The sequence below is a fragment of the Cygnus atratus genome, chromosome Z (genome assembly GCF_013377495.2).
Source record: "Cygnus atratus isolate AKBS03 ecotype Queensland, Australia chromosome Z, CAtr_DNAZoo_HiC_assembly, whole genome shotgun sequence".
NCBI classification, from domain to species: domain Eukaryota; kingdom Metazoa; phylum Chordata; class Aves; order Anseriformes; family Anatidae; genus Cygnus; species Cygnus atratus.
The window spans coordinates 17739416-17763844 of record NC_066396.1 but is presented as its reverse complement, the minus strand read 5'-3'; the positions used below and the strand labels follow the sequence as shown (position 1 = coordinate 17763844).

At 36.1% G+C, this 24429-nt stretch overlaps 1 protein-coding gene across 2 annotated transcripts in view; it reads right to left on the bottom strand.

The window, feature by feature from the left end:
* ITGA2 (integrin subunit alpha 2) overlaps positions 1 to 24429 on the bottom strand; it is a 66465-nt gene that overhangs the window by 20418 nt on the left and 21618 nt on the right. For both annotated transcript variants that reach the window (XR_007709212.1, XM_035570112.2), the window contains exons 3-17: positions 20903 to 21012; positions 19665 to 19756; positions 16320 to 16434; positions 15716 to 15843; positions 14404 to 14552; positions 13179 to 13329; positions 12582 to 12747; positions 11263 to 11336; positions 9700 to 9838; positions 7451 to 7596; positions 6600 to 6743; positions 4101 to 4304; positions 3136 to 3272; positions 1563 to 1702; positions 254 to 405 (exon numbers count right to left, since the gene is read on the bottom strand). Coding sequence is in view for 1 of the 2 variants with exons in the window: in XM_035570112.2 (XP_035426005.1) it covers positions 254 to 405; positions 1563 to 1702; positions 3136 to 3272; positions 4101 to 4304; positions 6600 to 6743; positions 7451 to 7596; positions 9700 to 9838; positions 11263 to 11336; positions 12582 to 12747; positions 13179 to 13329; positions 14404 to 14552; positions 15716 to 15843; positions 16320 to 16434; positions 19665 to 19756; positions 20903 to 21012 (2047 nt within the window). In the remaining variant the exon portion in view is untranslated. The remainder of the gene's footprint in view (positions 1 to 253; positions 406 to 1562; positions 1703 to 3135; positions 3273 to 4100; positions 4305 to 6599; positions 6744 to 7450; positions 7597 to 9699; positions 9839 to 11262; positions 11337 to 12581; positions 12748 to 13178; positions 13330 to 14403; positions 14553 to 15715; positions 15844 to 16319; positions 16435 to 19664; positions 19757 to 20902; positions 21013 to 24429) is intronic.

Here is a 24429-nt window from a genome sequence, read left to right as displayed (position 1 = left end):
AACTATGGACTACGAGCTCTGTGTTACATCAGAGCTGAAGAACATAATTAACAATGGCCTCTACTGTCCTTAACACCTGTGCTAAATAAGTCAGTTATTAGTTTCTTTGAAATTATCTTCGTATTCTGTATTTTTTATTACTGGGGAACTTGAGAAACTTAAATCATGAATTAAATTTATCTTACAGACATAAAATTCATCAACACCTTCCTTTGATCATTTTTGTCATGAGGCTCCTTGCAGTTGCACTTACCTGTACGTTGAAGATGTCATGAACACAATTCTTTTCATGACGTACCACAAGATCCCTCTGCATGTACCTTTCATTATTTTCTTTGAACAATCCTCTGGAAGTCACTCTAGAGGACTGGAGATCTGCATCCAGTGTTGCATTATACTTTATAGCTACAAAAAGAATAATAGTACTTTTTTTTGCTCAGCCTTACTGCTTATGATCTCACTACTACGTCCAGCATTACAGAATGATCAGGCTTTCCAAACCAATATAAATATTTTACTTTTTTCATGGTTTGCTAAACACAGAGCATTCACAAAATGATAAAGTTTTCCCTTGTGTTTTCCAAGTCAGTCTAATAGGTTTAAATCCTGAAGTAAGTTCTCATCCACAGAGAGCACATTAAATGACAATCAATCTGGTCTCCACTGATTGATGTCTGAGGTGTCTCAGATGTCTGAGCCCACAACTCAGGCAAGGAGCCAGCCAGCAGTGCCAGGATTACAGCAGGTAAAGAAGCCTTGAAACCATATCCCTCAGTTCTGAGAAGGCTATAAAGAAAACCTGCATCTTCTCTTCAACCACATCATAATTCGTCTTCTCTTCATATGATGACTAATACACTGTGGAAGTTCACCTTTATTTTATTACTAAAAATCAGAAGTTCCTAAAGGCACTGTATGTAACACTGCAGCAGTTCAACTGGTGTTATCCACAACACAAATGTTTAACTAAATAGCTTCATGAGGCACCAGTGTTGGTCTCAGAAATATTTGGTGCTCTACTGTTCTCTGAAAAGAGTTTCTCCCCATGGAGATCTATCTGCATTGAACTTATGGAAATTAACTTTGTGCTGAAGAAGTTTTGTGCTGAATTATTTTTGTGCTTGCCAGAGAGAAGAGAAGTCTGCAGGCTGCTGTTGAAACCATTAGCTCACAAAGACTCTGTCCCCATAAGGAGCATTCTCCAAAGATACCCAGTTACCTTTCCTAAAGTGTCTTGCCGTATCTGAGTGATACCAGCTGAAGAAAAATGATAGAATTAGTGAGCAAAGGATATACATATATATATATTATATAAATAAAAGCTTCTCAGTAATGACATTTCCTGGGTTTTGGTGGACAGCTCTTCCTTATATTGTTAAGTCCTCGTTTATCAAAGGTTATGGAGGCACTGATGACAGTAGGTCTTTAAAACACTTTCTTAAGCACTTAAATTTTATAGTGATTTCACCTTCCTTGACATTTAATGCAGTATTTCCACTACTCATTTGAATAATGGACTTCTGAAGAAATTAATATAAAACAAGTCATTGAAACACTCTTACCCACTTGATTATTTCTGTTAGCAGGTCTAAATGTAGCCTGAAAACATATTTTGACAGTTATTTCTGTGTTCTTGTTCAGCAGACTGATTTTCTCAGGTTTAAATGAGGCAATTATAGACACATTTGCAATGCTTTGTGACCTGAAAAATATTTTTAAAAGGTTATATGTGATTTTCAAGAGTACTGGGTAGCTTAGAAGCTGTTTTCTGCATGTAAATGTAACATTGATCTTTTGGGTTCTGAATGTAAACACATTTTATGGGACTGGTAAAATTATTTTTCTTTGCATGTAACTGAGTTTATTGATATGGTAGCTTTCAGTAATTAAAATAAGTAATTTATCACATCAAATTAATGGATAATCAATGTCTTTACCCTAACGCCCTACCTATTCCCTTAAGATAACAGAATGAAGACCATTCCCTGTTTTCCCAACAAGTAGCCTTCTTCTGCTCCTTTAGAGAAGTCGTTCAGCTCCTCTAGGAAGGCAAAGAAGGGTAATTCTTCATTTTAATTGTATCCTTATTTGTCAGAAAAACAACTTTCATGAAATTAATCAAGATTTTGAAGAACGGTTTCAAAGGAACCCTACGTGTAAAAACAAACACTTTAATCAAAAGTGAAACTTGTTAATCAGACCAAATGTTGGAGTGAAGGAAAAAATCTTCATTAATCAAATTGAAATAACTGCTGATAATCCAAGGAGCATAATTTTCTTTAATGCAATGCTTATCAGCACCAACAGGAGTTCTGTCATGGGTCAAGGGTCCAAACTGATCATTCATTTTGTATAATCTTGTTTTATTATGAAATAAGTAGCAATACAGTGATTTTTTCTTGTTAGAATGGGGAGCCTCAGGCTAGAAGATGGGTGACAGACTGGAGAGCAAGCTACATTTTAACTTAGCTCCTCATGGAAATAGTGGTACTTAGGGAGCCACAAGATTTGGGTTCTGTGAAGCCTTTCTTTTTTATTTTGTAAAAGCACTCTGACCACACTGGTAAAGTCCACATGCCAGAAAAGATAGTGTTCTTGCCAGAAGTAGATGCCAACTCTGTTTCACTGCTCTCTGTCCTCACCCTGCAGAACTACTGTTTCCTAGAGATCAGCCTGCCAGCTAGTAAAGGTCACGCAGGTTGTGTGGGAAGGGGTTTTGTCTATCTCAGTAGACACAGCTATCAAGATTACACTGCAGCTATTGAGGTATGACCTGCTGTTTCAAACACTGCCCAGCAAGCCCCATTCCTGTTTACCAGCCTTTTCCTCTGGATCACATGCCCTCACACGTCTCCCAACCCTCCCCATCCCTGCCTGCATCCCTCTCAGCAGTCCCTGCCACCTGGCTTCCCCCATGCACCCTTGCTCTTCCCCCTAGATTGGCTTGTCATGTCTGTTAGACAAGTCCAATGCCGTTTTTCAGCTCTGTAATAGTAGTGACAAGGCATTAAGCATGTTAGTGCAGAACACATAGAATAAAAGAGCTTTTTGTTGTTTGTTTTGCTGTTTAATTAAGTAAATGCTTAACTGGCATCTGAAACATTAAGTGTAGCTTTTCTAAAAGAGTTTACTAACCAAAGCAGAACCACTTTTCCATCAGCACCAACTGATACATCAGTAATGTCATCGTCATCTAAGTCTCTATGGCCATCTACTGATCTTCCAAAGAATTGGAGCTGTTTTCCAAAAGCAGGATCCGATCCTAAAATTTTCTGGGAAAGAGAGTTTGGTTACTAAATTGCCACAAGAGCGTTTAAGTCTGTAGATACCAGCCCAAGCAATGGATTTTTGCAGATATTCTCTGAATACGTAATATATTGTTTAAACAAAAAACCTGTGTGGATGTTTTCTCAAATGCTTTTAAGCACTTTTTCCTCCCCTGTTGGAGCAGACAATGGACTAGATTTTTCTGTCTTGGTAGTAAATCAACTAACTGACTGCTTTATGCCAGCTAGTACTTACTGGAAAATTTTTCCATCTTACATTGAGCAACTCAAAGAATAGGAATCCTAACAGGACTTCTGACAAATACTTTCTGTGACCAGAAAGTCAGCATGGACAGTGACATTAAAATTATTACCATTATGTTAATATATGAGATATGCAAAGACCCTTGAAATACTTTTCCGCAAATACCACTTTTTTTTTTTTTTTTTTTTTAAATTTACAGAGCTGGAATTTATAAAATCTTCATTGTTGTACTTCAGCTTTGAATAATGGGTTTTTGTCAAAAACTGTATAGGAAATTAGCCAACTTCACACACACATACCAAATTATGAGAGGCTCAGATAGAGCACCTTGCAAGCCCTTTTCCTTTGCATACTTCAGCTGAAAGCACCACAACAATATCATCCAGGATGTGTTGACAGCTGAACTGAAGGGGGGGGGGGGGGGAGGGCACAAAACTTGGAATAAACCACAAAAATTACAATACTACTTTAAGATTATGAAGTAGTAGCCAAGAAAAGGATAGAAAATCTTTCAGTTTTCCTCTAACGTCTGAAGGCACTAAGTACAGCATTATACAACAGTTATTTACCTGAGAATATTTGGTACGTATACTCTTTTGAAATCCATTGTAAATATAAATTGCTCCAGAGTTTTGATTTTCCAGTGGTGCACCTATTACAACATCATTAAAGCCATCCAAATCAATGTCTGCAAGTGCTGTGATTGCTGATCCAAAGCGAGCATTTTCTGACCCTTGTGGACCCTCCAAGAGTTCCTGTTGATCCAAAATTCCCTTTAAAAAGGGAAAAAGAAGAAAAAGCAAAAACATAACTATCATTGCACCAGATTAGACATAGGAGCAGTGTCTATGTGCATTGTTTCTTTTGTTGTTTTGTTTGTTTGTTGGTGTTTTTTTTACTCTCCCAGTACATTCTCCTCAGACTGCTCAACCCTGAATTCCTTCCCCATTGTATTGCCCATTCAGTTTGCCTCAGTTTGTCTCAGAGTCTTGGCAAGCATTACACAGCAAAATTAAAGCATGCTATGCAGAGCACTAACAGCAAATATAACCATATGTATGAAGCTTAAATGCTCTCACTGTCCTCATCTGACTGTTCTAAAGTTTCACAATACATTGAAAAATACAGTTTCCAGTTTTGGATTACCAGTTTTTATGCAGAGGGAATGGAAATTATGTAACTGGACATAATTCTTTGAAACAGAAATGGAATTTCCTAACTAAACTAATGCAAAAAACATGTGTCCAAATGGTAAACTCTTGACCTCTCCAGTGCCAATGAGGAAAGAAAGGTTGGAGATCTTTAGAGTTAAATAATCACATTTACTTAAATAATCACATTAAGTTAAATTCAACTCCTTGGCAAGTATGACTCTCATCTTTAACCTCAGTTATCGCACTGTGCTTAAAATCTAAAAGTACCAGCCAAGTTATTTTTTAAAAATGAGTAGAAAAGTATAATTTACGCAACATAGACACAGTTACACAAGTACAGGTTCTTTATTTATTTATTTTATTAATTTTAATCATTCTCTCATTATACTGAACTTTTATATAATTTTAAATCCAAAACTTGTCACAGACAAATTGTTGTCAAAGAGTTGTTATTCAATGTATTCATTTTCGAAACATGTAAAAAATTCCTTTTCTTCTGTATTTTGTGTCTACAGTCACAATAGCACAGTTCCACAGTCACAGTGACCAGTGTCAGCTGCCAACAGTGCTACGTCCAGCAGTTTGTCTACCATGTAATTGCCCTAGGATACACTTTCATGTTGCTCCAGGATGATCTATCTGACTGTGAGTTGCTCTGAAGAGGATGGTACTTCATCTCTGCTTATATGACTGCAATTTACCTAGGAAAAATGCAATTTTCTCTAATACGTGCCATCAATCAGAAAAACTTTCTTTGCATATTCAGACATCCACAATTGTTTGCAAGACTGCCTATATTAACCGTCCTGAAGACTCTGGCACTTTTGAACATTCTGAAAACACCTACCACAGGTCTGAATAAAAAAAGAGTCAGGCAGGCATCAAGTGAATAACATGGCTTTGCTGACAAAGGAGACAACATGACTAATAGTGACCAGTCAGTGTGAACGTCCATGAAACAACGCGTTGGCAGAAAAGCATTTATAAAATGGTTTTGGGAGTACTGTTAGGTGTTAAACTGACTTCCCAAAATCAAATGGCAAAAAATTGGTTAGCAAAAGCCTTGAGCTAAACATTCCAGAGAAACGGTCAACCTTGTGTTACATTCATCCCTGGAAGTGTTCAAAGCCAGGCTGGATGGGGCCCTGGGCAACCTGATCCAGTGGTTGGCATCCCTGTCCATGACATTGGGCTGGAAGTAGATGGTCTTTAAGGTCCCCTCCAACCCAAACCATTCTATGATTCATGTACTGTGCCTAGCACAATGTTTAAAACCAGGGCCAGGGAGAAACCTATAGCAGCCAGCCCCTAATCACTAATACTGCTTAGCTATTGACTTGCCTTGTTGCTCTATTTCAGGCTGGTCCTCCTGGCTTATTACCAGATTACATCCACAAGTGGTTCTAGTGAAAGCTTGTAGCTGCTTCTGAAAAGCAGGACAGGCAAGACTGCACTGGGAAAGGCTCATTCTGCAGTCCTCTGAACAGGCAGTCTGCATCACCTAACCCTGCCCTCACATTACACCCCAGAAAAAGCACACACAATTTCTCATTATAAAAGTACTGCTGTCAGTATTTCAAACACTTTGAAAAAGATACACAAAATAGTGACTTAAGGGCCCAAAATATGGTGACAAGGGATTTTTAGTGTAGCTGTGGCCAGTCTGCTTTGCAAGATAGTGCTAAGCAATGCCAGATCGAGTGAGTCTGAACAGGTTGGATTTGGGTACAGGGATCACTCTTCTGAAATAGAACAGACATTGTCAATAAGTACTACTGCAGTTTGAACTGCCTTGGTAAAACTCTAGTTCAGGGAAAAACAGTAAATTCTTCAGCTGAAAATGAAAGTGCCAGCACTTATTACGGATGGGTATGCAGGAAGCCAATACCAGCTTTACTATAGTGCTGTTCTTACCTTTGTGATGGAAAACATGTATACTCTACCTTCCTCTTTCTTCAGGTCATTCATAAACATTGGTGCACCTACAAGCAGCACATCTGTCACAGAATCCTTGTTAACATCCACTGAACACACCGCACTGCCAAAGTAGGAACCAATCTGAAATCAGTAATAAGAAAATTGTGTTTGTACGTGGATTTTACAAGACATAATGTTTTAGCATCTGAACCAGAAAACTCTTATACTTGAAATAGTCCAGCACTAATGAAACCACCCACTGGGATGAAATTGCTGTATAACATACTCTAGTGTCTGAAGAATCATATCCTTACTGTGTCCACTGTTTCTGCCCAGTAGCTGCTGCTATGGCTTTACCACTCAACAATATGAATGAAAACAGAGAACAAGCTAAGGAAGGTATACTTTTTATATTAAACTGCACAGGTAAAACTACCCAATCCTTTTCTTACAAAGCAAAGCAAAGCAAAGCAAAGCAAAAGGCTTTCCATCCTTTCCCAAATAGTGAAAAAGAGAATGAACTTCCAAATCTCTCTTTTGATGTCATCAACTTCACAGCTTCTCAGGAAGAGCGGAGCTCATCGAGTCTCTCCCACTTAGAAGCATCGACAGAATGATACGTTAACAGGTTTTGTATATTATCTTTTACCACTAGTTGAATGACTTCCTGAAATGCTGTTGAAGAATTAATCTCATTGAAACAGTCTAATGGCAGAGACAAATGCAAGCAGGATTCTAAATGCATTGCAAGAAAGAGGAATTTTCAAAACAAACGCACTGCTGTCTACTACTGTGTTGATAAAGACAGATGCCTTCAAAATCTGCATTCATAACCAAAATATACTTGCCTGCTCGCCCCTCTGGGACTGCACAATTGCGATATTACCATGTCTGTCAACATCATAAACCACTACTCTGCCAGTGTAGTTGGATCTGGGTGCACCAGCAACAAAATAGACAGAGCTCTGAGTTGAGAGAACAGCAACAGAATAACCTGGGGGAAAAAGCCAACATTTAGTATGTGTGAGAGACCATTAACTACAATTTGTCAGCTCATAAAGGCACAGAGGATGAATCAACCTGGTGCATTAGTGACAGAGAATGGTACTTCCAGATGGGAAGCTAAGCTGTCACATACGCATCAAACTTGCAGTAGTCTTCTAGAGAGAGCAATGACACACAGATCAAGTTGAAGCATGTTTGCAGAATAGCATGGACAACCGCCTGGCCTATCCAGTCAAACACAGACCACAAGATTATCATGCTTATGAAGGACATAGAGTGTAAAGAGTATGCTGGGAATGAAGGAATAGAGAAACATGAGAACAACTTTTGAGCCAGCCTTCAAACCACAGCTTCAAACACCTAGCTTCTACAGAATTCTCAATGCATTTTCTCATACATCACAAAACCACAGCCCTGTGCTTTGGCTGAACACAACAGACCACAGTAACAGTTTGTCAGCTGAAGGGCTTAGGTTGATTGAACTTCTTTCAAGATTTTAATCCTCGTTCCCATTATTCTAACATTATTTGCTTATATGGAAACATATGGAACATATGAAAAAACATATGAAAAAAACATATATGAAAAAAACATATATGAAAAAAACATATATGAAAAAAACATATATGAAGCATATGGAAACATCTTTTAATACCTGCTAAGACATTACACATGTATTAGCACTGTAAAGCTAGTATTACTACATATTTTACTTATCTGTGATTTAATTACACCAGGTTTATTTCAAGACAAGAAAACAAAATCATCCTTTCTAAAGTCTTTACTTAAACTGAGTAACAAAATCCCTGTGATTGGGCAGAACATGCACGTCTTTAGCAAGATGCAGTCCAAAGCAAGGAGTACAGTCCAAAAGGATTATGTCTTGATCTTTACACATATTGGTATAATTTGGATTTGTGTGTGGTCATTATGTTTTTCCACAGAAAGAACATCAATGGAGACTAAAATTTCAAAACAAGACATTATTCTGTAGGTTAAGGCCACATTATTAATTAATACAGCATATAGCCATTGGAAGTGAGAGGGTGCAGTGCAGAATGGGGTCCAAAATAGCAAGCTGTGCTGTGCTAGCAACCCTTTAGCTTGAGCTAAAGTCTCCAGTGCTATGGAGAGCTCTTACTGGGGAACAGAAGGAGGATAAGATAAATGAGGGGACAGCAATAGTGCAGTAAGCAAAGGCACCGACATTGTTGGCTCCAAAAATATTAAGGACAATACTCTAGAAACTGCCTAGTGGGGAAATGTTGAACAGAAATGACCTGACCTTTTAAGAATTACTCTAGAAAAGGGAAAAACAGAAAATCTCAAGAGATCAGATATGCAAAAGAGCTACTGGTCTTTAAGGTAGGTGTAGTGATTCATTGTGCTGGATACACGTACTGCTAATCCACAGGGAAAAGAGTACATACCAATGTTAAAAATAGCATCTCTTTTAGTAACTTCATCGATAAGAAAACCGTAGTTGATAAATGCAGTTGTATTGCTCAGGAATAAATTGCCAGAGCAGGCATATTGTAGGTTTGCAGAAAACATTTCAATGAATTGAGAAGACAAACTTCCTGGCTTTACTGGGTCATAAAACCATAAGTCAGAAAATAGATGGGGATTATAAATAAGACCTCTGTTAAAGTGCAGCAAAGTGCCAAAAACTATAAACTGTATTGGAAAAGGCCAAGAAAAGGGTGAGTAGAGATGAAACTATAGTGAGTCAATCAATGTCTCATCCACATGCAACTCAGGAATTACAAACAAATATTAAACTAGAAGGTATCCAATATGATTATACAGTATTATACACTGTCTTTTTCAAATCCTGTGTTTTTTTCTTTACTGTTTTTGTGAGAGAACCTGTTTTTTTTTTCAGCTTACCACATTGATGTGAATAGAATTTTAAAAACACAATAAAGACTTCACTCAATGTTCTCTTGTCCAGTAAATGAAATATTTTTGGATGCAAAGTTCTCTTCATTTCAAATCAGTTGTTAACAGGAACTAGAGGAGAATTTTCTGATTTCTTTAATATCTTAACAAAGGCTTGATACATTTCCAGCTCTGCATTTCAGCCTCTTACCTAGATATGAACTATGATTTCTATCCTGCAGAATTTTCTCAAACACATTGCTTGGAAAGGTGGTGACTCTGTTTGAAGACTCCTGAATCACTGTTCCACTCCAGTCATAAGCCCCAACAGCACCCAGCAGCAGAACATCCTTTCAAAAATAAAAATCAACATTTTAGAACTCCCTATTTCAGCAGAAGTGTGAGTGAAGTTGAAGTTACCGTATGTAATTACATAAAACATCACTGTATTTAAGGTAGTGATGTACAGTCTAATGACTGCAAGCAGTTGGTGGGAGTTACTTCCAGTTTTTACTTACATGCTGGACTTTACTACCTTATTAAGGGGGATTACCACTCTTCTATTGCAAGAGGATAACTGTCAGCTTTAGCTTCCATGGCACTAAAAAAGAATGGGCTTATTTAAAGCCTGATAATTTCCTAAGCCTGTCTTCCCTAGTGTCGGGCTTTAAATCTATGTTTTTATGCATTCATGATCCCCCAAAGACTGTCAAACAAAATGGTAAGAAAAAGCTAAAATCCACTTTTTGCCATTACAAGTGCAAATGATGGCATACAAAAGCTATTGGAAAAAGTCAGAAATTTCATCCTGTAGGTGTATTGTAAGGAGACATCCCAGAGAACACAGTTAAATATAAAATCCAGATTAATATGCTTATATATAAATACTTAAACCTGTATACAGAAAACAAATGTCATTTAATTATTCACATTATTAAAATTCATTACTGAACCAAGATAAGGACATAAAAAATTGCAATAAAAGTAGTATGCATAATTTCCCTGAAGAAACACTTGACTATTTTTTTTTTGTGTGTGTGTGGTGGTGGTGGTGGTGTTATTTCCTAGCTTCAGATGCTTAGTAGGTTAAAATATCAATTTGTGCAAACATGGGACTTAAAAAAATAATATTTTATTATCTTTAAGGGCTAAAAGAAAAACTTCCTATATTTTCAGTTGAAAAATGAACCACACTTGGATTTTACAGTGAGATTTGGTCAAGATAATCTTAAAATTGATTATCATGAAATATATGCCTGATTTATTATCCTTTCTAATTTCTAAGGGAAATATAATTTAAGCAAATATCATTAACTTTATAAATATTAGATCAATTATTTTCAGACTTGATTTATATAAATCTTGTCCAGAAATTTATCAGCATTACAATATTGTTTCAATTCTTCCAAGTTATTCAACTGAAAAATGTTAATTTGGAAAGAATAAATTTTTCATGCTAGGTGAACTCAGAACTTTCTAAAAACACTGGATTAACTCATTTCAAAATCATTACAATGAAATGGTACATATGTGTGTATCTATTACACAGCTTCCTGTATGAATATATATATTCTCTGTTTAGGAAAATACACCAACTGTTAGAAGTCATTTTTGTGTTTTTCTGGTGAAAACAAAGAGGATAATTTGACATTCTCCTGCTTATAAAAATCTTAAAATTGGTATATATATACATATTTTTAAGTCTTACATTGTTGCATTTCTATCCTTTCATGTCTATGCAATTATATCTAATTATATAATTAAATTCACACACCTTTTTTTTTGAGTAATATGCACTGAAGCCCACCTGTGACATTTCCATTTGGAATGTATCACCTTGATCTGTACCTGGCAAAACGAATATTCACATATGGTTAACCCTACAGAAACACACAGGAGATCAAATTCCACTGCCCATGAGTGTAGCTATACAAAGACTATAAATTTGACATTTTCACTAAATTCTGCTAAAAACATTTCCAACATTTACAAACAGTCTAAATCTGAGAGCTAATAACTAGTCAAATATTTTGAGGATTTAATGGCAAGTTGTTAACATGGCTGCATGGAGCCACATTACAAGTCTACTCCAAAAGAAGCAGATGATAAAGATGGCTTGGATCGGTTCGCACAGTGCTGTCACTGTAGCTAATCTGCTTTTATGTTCTCTAGGAACCACTAATAGTACAGAGAAATTAACAGCTATATTCACGACTTCCAAATGAATGTTTATCATCTCTTGCAATTGTCTTGAAACTACAGTGACATGATGAAATATTTCCTAAGGTACATGGATGGTACTTGAGGAACAGAAATTCAACAACAGTACTCAGCAAAACCCAAGAAGGAGAAGCTCAACTGACCCACTTGATTAGCAGCATGAACCTGGTAAAGAATAGAAGAAGGTGACAGAGAGGGGGAAGATTTTATCCTGAATACAGTAAGGCTGCAGCCATAAAATGCCCCCTAGGCTGAGGTCAAGTCATAAATATCCCAAGCAAGGTCTAAATTTGACTTTAAAAAAATGGCTTTTGTGGGGATGAAGTGCCTCTGAGCCACCTCTACAGCACTTTCAACTAAACTGTACAAGGACATGGATGATCCTAGGAACAGAGCCTGGCAGACACCATGCAGATTGATTACAAAACTGAGAAGGTACAGCAATGCAGTAACCCAAAATTTGGATTTGCTTTTTTTTATCTTTACACTCGCTTAGTGTTAACAGAGAAATACAGTTGACTGACAAACAAAAAGATACCTTTATTTGTCCATTCGTAATAGCTGCAAACACATTTGGATGTGTATGGATAAACCCTCAGTTGTTTCCTGAAACCCAGGACTAGACTGAAACTCAGCAACTGGCAAACTGTTCCCGCTAATCCACAGAAACTTGAATTTCAAGCTCATTAGAGATTTGGTAGCTAGGGGAAAGCTTGTGCAAAACAGAGCCCTCCTGGGGAGCAGCACGCAGCCTGCAGCTCCAGCTGCCCCTCATTTGCACAGTATTGCACTAAGGTGAAGCCAAATAAAATTCTCACTTCTCTGCCGGGAGAATCTGATCTAATTTTTTTTCAGAGACATTGATTATTTTACCTTCTATGCTAAAAATGCGCTCTCCAAGTGTTCCTGCTTCTTCCAGTAGTGCAGCCTCAGATGATACATTAAAGAAATACTTGTCTGTTGGATGGCTAGCAATTCCTTTGATTTCTTTAATTAAGTTTTTAGTATCAAGTTCATGTCTGATTAAGTATCCCAAAACCTTGTGGGGAATAAAATAGACAAAATAAGAAAAGCAAAGGAAACCACAGTGTTCTTCCATTTCCTTCTGTATTACTTAAGTATTCCACACATAACAACAAAAATAAAATTAATTTCATTCATATTAATGAATTGCTAATCAGACTACATTCCTATCCAATGGACCATTTAAACAGGAGAAAGATATAAACCAAAGCAAAGGAGAAAACAACTGAAGTTTCTCAGATAAGGTCAGCTTTTCTTTTTCTGCCAATTAAAGAGGACCTGTATTTCACTAGTTCATAAAGATGAATTTCACCTAGTTTCAGTCTCAGCAGTGTAATAATGCATGCATTATATACAGTTTACACATAGAATATGAACCTTCATATATAAACAATGAAATGATCTTTCTACAATTGCCATACTATACATAATTATAGGATTACTTACAGCAATGCCAAATCTGGTTATATTGTCTTCATTACATTTACCTATCACAGTTTTCAAATTGGAGCCATCATGTGATTCACCATCTGTCACAACAACCATTACTTTGGTAGCTGTAGGGCGTCCTCCTGATTCAGGTGAGAAGGCATACTGTCTGTTATAAAATATTGGATTTAGCAGATGTAATTTATAACGTATGGAATTCTGTATACATGCTTTAATGAATACATCTATCGCTAACTTAGAATAAGGTGCATCTGTAATGCAATTAGAAGTTTTAATTATGCTCCTGACAGCTTTTCCTCAAAGAACCATCAAAAACGTAATCTAGGAAGTAGAAAACAAACAAACAAAAAAAGTACAACTAGATGTTATTTATGATAGAAATGTATGCTCTACCTTTTGTGCACACAAAAAAACCAAACTTTTCTAAATAAAACGGTGATTTTATTTTTGTCAGAACTATCAGTGTTTTGTAACATTAGAGTACTCAGAAACTGGCTACACTAATTTCAAACAAAAGGTACAGAATATTAAGAATAGGTTCCTCGATACTGCTACAGATTTGGACTCCACCAAATTGATACTTCCCCTAAATAAAGTTTCCAAGGCCATTTCATCCCACAGCTGCTTAAGCCAAGAGTCCTGTTCTCAATCCAACTGCAAAGCAGTACTTTCCTACTGAAGCCCTGATTTGTATATGTATTTAGAGTCATGGCATATAATTTTAAGTTTTCCCAGTTTTTCATGCTGCTAGTACAATAGTGACAAACTGACACCAGAAAAGGAATTATTTTTCCTTGCAGCTAACCTGACCTTCAAACACAAATGTTATCAAATCCACTAAATCTCTGGATAATTTTTACTACTTTCAATGATTTTGTACCTTTCCTAAAGCTTTGTCCATGATGTTTGATGCACTCTCATATTTAGATATCTGAGACAGACCAAACAAGTCTGTTGGGTAGCAGAAATACGTCAGTGTAGAGCTTAACCCAAAGGTTAAGGACTTGCATTTCAGCAAGTTGATTATACATATCCCTGTCCTTTTCTGCTCAGGGCACTGTTCACGTAACTGATGTACATTTATTTACACATACTTATTTACAAATGTACCTCCTCAGGGGCTCAAAGCACTTGCGCTCCCAAGGCAGAGTAAAATTTGAGATGTGCTCTTCACCTTGAGAGATAAGTTATGATAGCACCAGTAATCATCAATATGTTTTACCTCGCATTGTCAATGGCTTTGAAAGTATTAGTCAGATCTCCTCCCTTCTGATATGTTCCCTCCATTGCTTTAACAACCTCATCCTTTGTTTGATATGTATTCAAGTTGAACACCACCCGGGGATCATTAGCGTACTGAATTAAACCCACCTATAAAATGAACAAATTATGTTAGATTATCGTGCATTATAATCACTTAAATGGAAACGTGACGCTTAATTATTTGTCAGGCTGGAGTAAAGGATCTGCAGATATGTACCATTTTTCTTTCAACACATAAAATCAATTAATATTTACACATTCGGAAAGCTAAAAAAAATATCTAAATACTCTTGCATCGTACATCATTGATTATGGACTACAATATGTTAATGTAAAGAATCTGAAATAATAGGCATTAAATGTTTGCTTGGTTACTTCTGGAAGAGCTTATGGACAGCAGTAATACAGTGAGCTGTGGGATAAATAAAAATAGCAAAAATTCTACAAGCTGATGGCACCTCATTCTGATCTCTTCTAAGAAAGTCCTAAAGGTTAGTTACTTGACAGTACTGCTAACCCTATTTATTTTTAAAACAGGTGAATGCTATTTAAATATGCTAAAATGTATATGTAGCATGATGAAAAAAAAAAAGGGGGAAGATGCTAAAGGTAAGGTTCAGAAAGGACTCATGACGCTGAGCAGGAAGGCTAGCTTTTAAGCACCTCGCTTCCAAAGTCGCCCAATGAAGAAGGCAGCCTTTGGGAGAGAGATTTCCAGTGCCTCAGTCTTTGTTCCCAGAACTGTTTATGGAAAATGGACAACTGCAAAGACAGAAAATGTTTAAAAACAGGAAACAAAATTTTCCTTACCATCATCAAATTAAAAGGAAAAAAGAACTCAAAGATCAGACAGTAACCAAGCAGGAAAAACTCTATTTTAAAGATATAGAAGTTGAAAAGTAAAATTGATATGAAAAACTCCATAAAAGAAACTGTTCTACTTTTACCACATTCCCACAGACTGCATTTTAATGAGTCTGACATCTAATGTATGAAAGTGATCTGACACTTTAGAGTCAGATATTAGATATAACCTAGACTTCTATTTAGGTTGGTCTACATTTTAAATCAAATTACTAGTCCCTTTTGGAACAGATTAGCTGTGAGATTGAAAAAAACCTCCCAATACTGAAACACAAAGGACAACTGCATAATCTATGGCCTTGGGGGAGTTACTGTAATTATGCTAAACTGAATTTAGTTTCCTTTAAAATTGTCGGACTTTGCTAATAAAATCCATCGTTCCCTCCCCAAAGCTGTCTTTGACTTACCTGGGTTTTGTTAAGGCCTATATCTAAGCCTTGTACAAATTTCTTCAAAAATGCCCGCACAGCATCCCAGGGATAAATACTGTTTGACTCATCACAAACCACCACAATATCTATGACAGAAGAACACTCTAAAAAATAAAAATAAATAAAAAGTGGACATTAAATGCACTTATTGAGACTTTCACTCTCAATATACTTAAAAGTCTTTGGCTAAATCCAGAGGAGCATATTTAGATCTCACACAAGCCACGCAGAAGGTTTGAAGGACCAAGAAAGCTTTGCCAAAATGAAGATTCAATAAAGCCATATACAGACTTTGAGTCTATATCAATTTTCATTGCTCTGGTTCAATGCGTCCGAATTCAGAGGAGTGAGTCCAGATTCTTATCAGCATTAGATCAGAATCCATCAATCCTTATGGGTGAGTCACAGGGCTCTTCTTTTTCCATGTATACATTTTTTAAAATCCCAAATTAAATTGTCCCCAACACAATGTATCTTGATTTTGATATATATATATATATATATATATCTGTATATCTATATATCTATATAGATATATAGATATAAATAAATTGAATCTGTTTTGCATATGTTGCCTTACTTTGAACAGCAGGAGAAAAGCTTCTTAGGATCTGGAAACTTGGACTGATTTCAGAACACACTCCTGTAGCATAGTATTGCCTTCCACACTGCTGTGCCCACAAGGGACCACAAGTCTTTAAAAATAACAACAAAAAGAAACTATAAGAACAACACGTATTTGTCTGACTGTATCCACATACATAAACAAAATAAGCAGGACGACAGGAATATAGGGTAAAATGAGCCCTGTTGGATTATCAGGCCAAGTCCCTTGCTATCACCATGGCAGTGTCAGATACTTTTACATACAGCGTCAGATACTTCATATACTTTTTCATAAAAAGGATTCTATTTGTGGTCATCCTAATGCCTCCTTCTGCAAACATCTTCCTACAGGCTATGCACAGCTATAACTTCTAGGAGTATGACTTAGTGTGCAAGGAATCTGTGTTGCTTTAATCTACCTGCTTTACAAACGGTTTAAAACTAGGTTTGGTATTTGCACATTGCGGAGAAATACTTCCACTAAACCAGGAGGTGGCATCATATCCACAAGCATCTGTGTAGCTCCAAACATGCAGAGATGTGCTTTTATTGCAGTATATTCTAGTACCATGAACAGTGTGACAGGACTGAAAAGCCTTGCGATCAGTGCACACATTAATTCCGGAAGACTTGTTCTCAAGGGAAATGCACTTTGCCAAAATATTTGCAAGTTAAACTTCTTTGTCAATTCCAGTGAGGATGCATAATATACACAATCCTATTTAGCTGCTGACCATAGCTAAAAAGATGCATTTGACCCTTGTCTTCTAGGAAAATAATCTTTGTTCTTCAAGGAAAATGGTCTCTGTATAAAGAAAAGTCTTCAGCTGGTTGCGTAACAGCAAGAACTCTAATATTGGAAGGATTTTTACAAAAGTACCTAGATAAAAAGTCAAATATCAAGACAGTATTTTGTCAGCAGGATATTTGAGGGAATTTTTAAATTATTATTATGTTAAAGAAAATCGTGTTAGAAACTCAAGGAGAAAACACTTAACTTGTGTTCAATAATTCCAAAAGAAATAATAGCTTCAATACAAATACTTTCTGGCTGACCTATCAAGTCAATCAAAGTCAGAAGAGTCAATAAAACAGAAAATGCACCATGTCTATTTAGGAAGAGAAGAGAGAGTGATAGCCTCATGACCCTTTTGCCAAGAATACTGGAAAAAAAATAAAAAAGAAATTAAAGGCAGAAGTAAATGGAAAATGACCTAAATGACACACAGGTTTACCAGCAGCAGTTGACATCAAACTGTCCTAATACAAATTGACAAGATGGCAATTTTTTCTAGACAAAAGAAAGAGGGAAATGTTCTAATGATCTAGCATAATTATGGTCAGAAATACATGTTTACAGCCAGAGATGTAAGACACATCATTAATACAGGGGAAAAGTGCCAGTTCTGATATTAAGAACTGATGAACTTGAAAAGTGGAATATTTGAAAGAGGCATAGACTTGCCGTTAAGGTCTGATCTTAAGAAATATGGACATAAACCAGGAGCTCATTGGATAGAAGAGACCAAGGAGCAGATGAATCAGGCACTGGCTGATTACAGGGTGACCAACATGCAAGGCAAATATGGCCTGAAGGTACGCAACAAGAAGTACTTGTAGTTGAGACAGAGAAGTACTAAATACACCTATAACACAGTATTCAGGAAAGATTCACATGGTATACAGCTTCAATCTGGTCGGTCATATTTAAGACAGGTATGTTTTAAAAAGCTCATTTTAGCCAAAATAAATGATTGTCCAGCAAAGTGAAGGATATAAGAGAATGTTGTGTTAAATACACACCAGGCTGGGTGTACACCAGCCAAGGAACCCCCGGATATCTCCTCGGAAGGAGCACATACTGACACCACAGGCTGGAGTCTGAGAAACAAGCAGCCCCAGCGGAAAGGAGCACAGGGAGCTGGGATGTGGAAGCCCTGAGCTTCCAAGGCCCCATCACAGAGCCCAGCTGCCACAGACAGCATCTCAGTCACCGGTACCAACTTGCAATTACAAGCAAAGACAGTCTCTGCTTGCTGTCCAAGTCACAGGGCTTTTCAAATTCATGGAGGCTGAGTCACAGATAAGCACCTGCCTCCAATACTCATTTCTCCTTCCGTCAAAAAGGACCCCCTTCACCAAAATGGCAAATTGTTCACATCTTAGACTTCAACTTTTGTTGCTGATGTTGTTTGTTTTGTTACTTATTTCATGCAATTTAGGCAGTCATTCAATACCATATGGATCAGGATATTCTTTTTAAGTGAAAGAAGTTCAAGTATTATTTGAAAATGCAAATTTTTCTGCATGAGATGTTTTAACTGCTCCAATCACTGATACTGATTAAAGTGGTTATGCGTGGGGTGGTATTAATAGTAGTTAAAGGTATTATTTGAGATACAGAATAACATTTTTAATAAATATCTTCTCAGGCCAGAAATCAAGAAGAAAACTGTTGCTATATTTTGAATTTAGGATTAACCTTACTAACACTAAGAAAACTGCTGGAATTAGGTCTATTTTTAAGTACTTCAGCGAAGCTGGCTATGTGGTAATGACGATAAACCACTGAAAAATTTCATGACTACTATGAACATGAAACAGAAAGATACCAAGATTAAAGTATGTTTCAAAGCTCTTTTTTTCTGTATTTTATTGTTTCACTTGATTACTAAATATACTTGCAGTGTGTACATCATAAACATCTACACTCCAGGCATATGGTTAAAAGCGTAAGATAGCATATTAAATTGGCTTTAACTTCCTTTCAGTTATTAAATCTGTTTTACAGGCTCCAAGGAGTTGCTTGCAGGATATACACACAGAAAATGCATCCTCCTCCAGCTCACTAACCAAACAAATCATATTGCTAAAGCAAAAGGCAGATCCGTGGGAATGGAAATCCTGACATCTCAGAAGAACTGTCACTGTGCAAGGGCAAGGGGCTTAGAGGAGAGATCTCATACTGTCTTCTGAAAGCATAACCAGAGATAGAAAAGACTTCCTTACAGATGTCCAGGGTGGAAATATTCCTGCCTATGTTGTCTGACCTAAATTACAGAACTGTTAATTGTATGTTTGGTGGCTTTCTTCCACAGGGTATTTGGATAAATGCAGAAGGAGACGATTTCAAGTTTCCTGATTTCAGATCCTAGACAGTGATAGTGGGTGGGATGGAGTATTTTAAAATATATATATTAACCTATGCTGAATAATAAAACACATTTAGTTTGGACTTAATTAAGAAGTGTGGAGAATTCTAGCTTCTTCACTGTCCTCATGAATTTATGTATCTGTTGAATATGTTCTCAATACACACCAAAAATCCTCCTGTTTTTGAGTTCTGGATCAGAGTCAAGCCAAGGTTCATGTCTTCCTTCATCTCAGTCACATTTGGAATATTTATTAAAGCTGAAATAAAAAGAGGAAAAATAATAGCAAAAATAATAGATACAGAAGCAATTTAGTAAATTAGAATTCCTTTTCTAAAGCTTGATTTCTCAGAATCTAAGATGCCTCTTCCAAACACCTGTATAATATTTTGAGACAAAAGAAATGAAATCCAATCTCCATTAAAAATTTGCTAACCATTCATTATGGACACTAATTAAGCAGGGCCTTTAGAGTACCTGCCCTTACGAAATTTGGAGGAAAAAAGAGAGGAAGAAACTTCCTTCCAGTTAAGTTATGTTTGGCTCGCTCAGTAGCTGTAGATGAGCAACTGCTGTTACTCCTCAGGACACCAGGCTTCTCTGATCCAGTATCACACCAGACAAAAAAACGAAAGGAACAGTAGAGGACAGAAATGCTCTGCACCACAAATAAACATGAAGAACACATCTAAACATACGGTTATACTGTCTTTTCACTGTATTCAGAAGGGAATCCCATTTTATACTTAGTCTGTAAACACACAGAAGCAGAAAAGGCTTCATATATGTATTGACAAAGTACAATTCAAAATGATAATGTAACAAGGATCCTCAAGTATTAAGTAAATATCTTACAAATGTTACTACTACTAACATTAATAATAGGGCTGCTACAAATGACTAAGACTATGAGAGAGTTTATAAAGGCAGAACAAAAAGAGTTCCAGAAAATATAGTGGATAATAATTATAACAACAACAATAACAATAATAGTAGAGTTGTACAATAAGCTGATGTCAGAAATCAAATCCACCTTCTGAATATGTGCAATAAATGACAGAAAGAAAAAAAAACAAAACTCATGTCAATATCATAGGGGCAGCTGTAAAAATATGTGTAAGTGCTTACCCACAGTTAATTTTAGAACTCAAATACAGCTAAGTGAGAAAGAGAACAGAGAAAGAAGATCTTTTTTATTCTTCAAGGGTCCTAAGATCAAGGAATGCTGACCTTGTCAGTGAAAATGAAATTCCTTTGAAGCAACATTCGTGCATACCTTGCTGACGCCTATTTTTGGTATTGGTCTTGCTAGTTTCCAATTGTTATTTTATTAGATAGATTGGCCTAGTATAAAAATGAGTAAAATCTGAACAGTCACAGGGGATACATATTTATTACGACTTACCTTCTAAATTCAATTTGTTACATGTGATTTTGGGGGTACCAACAGGACATGCATAGATATCTCCAGTTCTGTTAGCTGGATAGCCACTCCAGGGTGAACCAACCAATAACCTAAAATAACAGGAGTGTCATTAGGTCTTTAACGGTACAGGAAAAGCCCAACAGCATTAATGCAAAGCAAACTGAAGGCAGCAGATAAAGAGGCTTTTACCAGATAAAGAATGTAAGGCTTTCAAGAACTTTCTTCAGTACTGTTCAGAAGCTGAGCTTTATTTACGTGTTAATACTGGGTTCACAACAGGCAGCTTTGCTAGAGAAGCCTCTGGGAAGTAGACCTCAAACATGTATACTGTTGTTATTGTGAGATTGTGTCATGGTGTCAGAAGAAATACAGCACAAACATTAATATATATTGACCATACAAATTTAGAAATATATGGGTTGTGGACTGAGAGACAAAAAATGTTATTCTCCTGTCACGTAACAGTTAACTGCTTCCTTTTAAGTTATTCTTTTAATTGATAGGAAACTTTTCCTGCTGGTTCTGCTCAGCAACAGTAAGGTTCGTATGTTTGAGATCGAAAGCTACCACACCTTGACAACACTGAGTAAGAAAGAAAATACCTCGGGTGATAACAGACTGCTGCATGAAGTACTTAATCCTGAATAAGAAAGTTAAGACTTTGATAATTTATGCCTATAACATGAAGGATTCACTTTCTCCAACTCATTCCTCCATCTACTGTACCATTCGCTCTCCAGTATCTGTTCTTCAAAATGCTTTTCACATTTAATCTGAAAGCCTTCACAAAACGAGCAGATTCAGCCAATAGAAAGAACTAAACCAGACAGTATAGGGCAGTGGAGCTCTGGGGGAGAAGGACAATTCTTTATACTGTTTAACATGCAGTGAAATGAGGGTAAGGTGAAACATGATCTCGATGGATATAAAAAAAATTAAACGGATGATTAGAAAGCAGGGACTTCCCAGCAGCCATATGACACGGAGCATAATTTATTAGTAGTAATTATTACTTTTAGAACAAACAAGGGGAGCCCAGTACAGAATATAGAGTTTTACTTGAAACCATCTGTTTTTTTCCATTTGCCAATAGATTGCTAAAGGTTCATCTGTCATCCCCTAAAATTATATAGGTAGGTAATACAAATACTTTGCACTGCAAAACAAAGCATTTTATGAAATAATTATGTTTCAAAGGACTTGCCTTGAATGCTATTTTCTCTCTCCAATTTTACAGTTCATTTTAGCAAAATGGCTTTGATAAGAATACATATTTTAAATGTAGAAAAAAAGAGTTTGAGTAGTTTTCAGATTTGTCAATGAAAATACTGGTATCTGGTTTTTTAAAAAGTTTATTTCACATCAGTTAAACACAAGCTTAAGAGCAGAAACAGTTATTCTGTTTTACCAGCTCAGCTGAGCATAACTTCAGACTCTATTTCCTTTGTGTAGGAATATTTTAAAAATACCTACACACTTCTCAATTACCTTGTGGAACAATAGTGATTCTGCAGTTGTGTGGAAAAAACAAAAAACATGCTAAACAAGTAAGCTCCTCTAATTCTAAACCCAAATCCAAATCTATGCCAACTGTGCCTAAAGTAAATTTAATTTTGGCTCTTATTTAGTTTACGATGCACAACCATAAGCCAAAAAACCATGGTGCTCTATACACTGAATTTAACACAGAACTAACACTGTGATTTTCAAAAATGAATAGTTACTAAGTCTATATCCTTACTTGACTTAACTAATCAATCTTTGCCTGAGAAAAAAGTTATTAATCAATTTCTGCCAGGCCTTGGCCTCTACTGTTTTTTTTGTTTTTTGACAGTCTTAAAGGTCCTAGGAAATAACTTTATTATTATTTCTCTAGGATCTTGAGACTTACTTAAGTTTAATACAATCTTTAATCTACATTATAAATCATTAAGTCCTCCTTGCCTTTGAAAAGTAAAATAAACCATTATAGTACATAGTTACAGAATACTGCTCTGGGAAAATACATGTGTATCTTTCTAAAACATCAGAAATTAAGCAAGAGAGTATCTGGCTAGTATCCTGCTAGTGACAAAAATATTTCTTTACTGTGATTAAACAGGATGTAGATGAAGCAGAATGAAACAGAATGTTTCAGGAAAGAATGCAAGAAATGATTACTAAAATACTTGAAAATACTTGTTTTAAAATAAACTGTATCGTATATAGAACATTAATTAAGGGCTTTTTTCAGGCATGAGTTAAATATTTATTTCTGCAAAACTTCATTATGTATCCTTGTAGACCATCTTTACATAATACTATAGCGATCACTGAGTAATATTGCCATGGATTTTATTAGTCAGCTTCTTAATCAGTCTCCAACACTGTATACAAAGCAAGTGAACTACATGAAGTCAAGTAAAGTTCAGCAGCAATGCCATGCCACACAGGCTGCAGCAGTGGCAGATCAAAGTGTAACAGGAATTATTTCTGGGAAATTACACCATGACAAAATGAATAAATGGCAAAGTGTGATGTAGCAAAAAACAAAATCAGAACTCATGGTGAAGTGCTAAATTCTCAGCTGTTGTCAAAGCATGTTTTATATTTTGTGATGTTGTTGTGTTGTTTCTTTTTCTTTTTTAATTCATTTGCTCTTTAATATATATATATATTTAAACAAAGATGGCTAATAGGAAATAGGAATATAAAAGTAGAAAGGACCTTCATCATGTGGTTCTTTTCTCTACAATTACAGGAAATGATGAATATATATGAAGAACAGAAAACTCTTCACTCTCATAGCTGCTTTTCTGCACACCCTAAAACCCTTATCATCACCTAAAATTTTCAGTCCTTTGAACAAGAGGCTCAAAACCTCAAAAGCTACAGTGAGTTGTGGCAAGAGTTTTGACTAACTAATTTAAAAGTCCTTGAAGACAGAAGACAGTGCTGCTTCTCCAAGCTGGGAAAAGGCTAACTGTATGTCACGTAGCTGAGGAAGCAAAAGCTGGGCGAGGAACCTAATACATTTATTTAAAAAAAAAAAAAGGGCCAAAATCTGTCCTCTTCATTAAAACCAGAAGGTTTTGTAAATGCATCAATTTCAACCAAAGTTTCTTCAGAAATATGTCTTTTTGACAAAATGTCTTATTGGTCTAATGAGGCAAAAGACCACCTCAGGAGAAAGGTGCTGTACTTTGACTGGTAATATGCAGTTTTCAATAATTTTTAAACCTGTTCAGTAGTGCTATGATTATGTGATACCCACTAATGACAGTATGTATTAAGGTGTCATTACTGATGTGATATCAAATGTAACATAAATATTATAAAAAAGACAAAATCCATAACATAAATTGCAAAACAAAATAGAAAAATTCCACATCCTAAGCATGCAGATACAACTGAGAAGAATGGCTGCAACTTAATAACAAGTAGCATACTGAGATTTTAGCTCTATTGTGGGATCTATCCCACAATATGTTAATAAAATAACAAGAATTTGGCCTCAATTTAAGGTT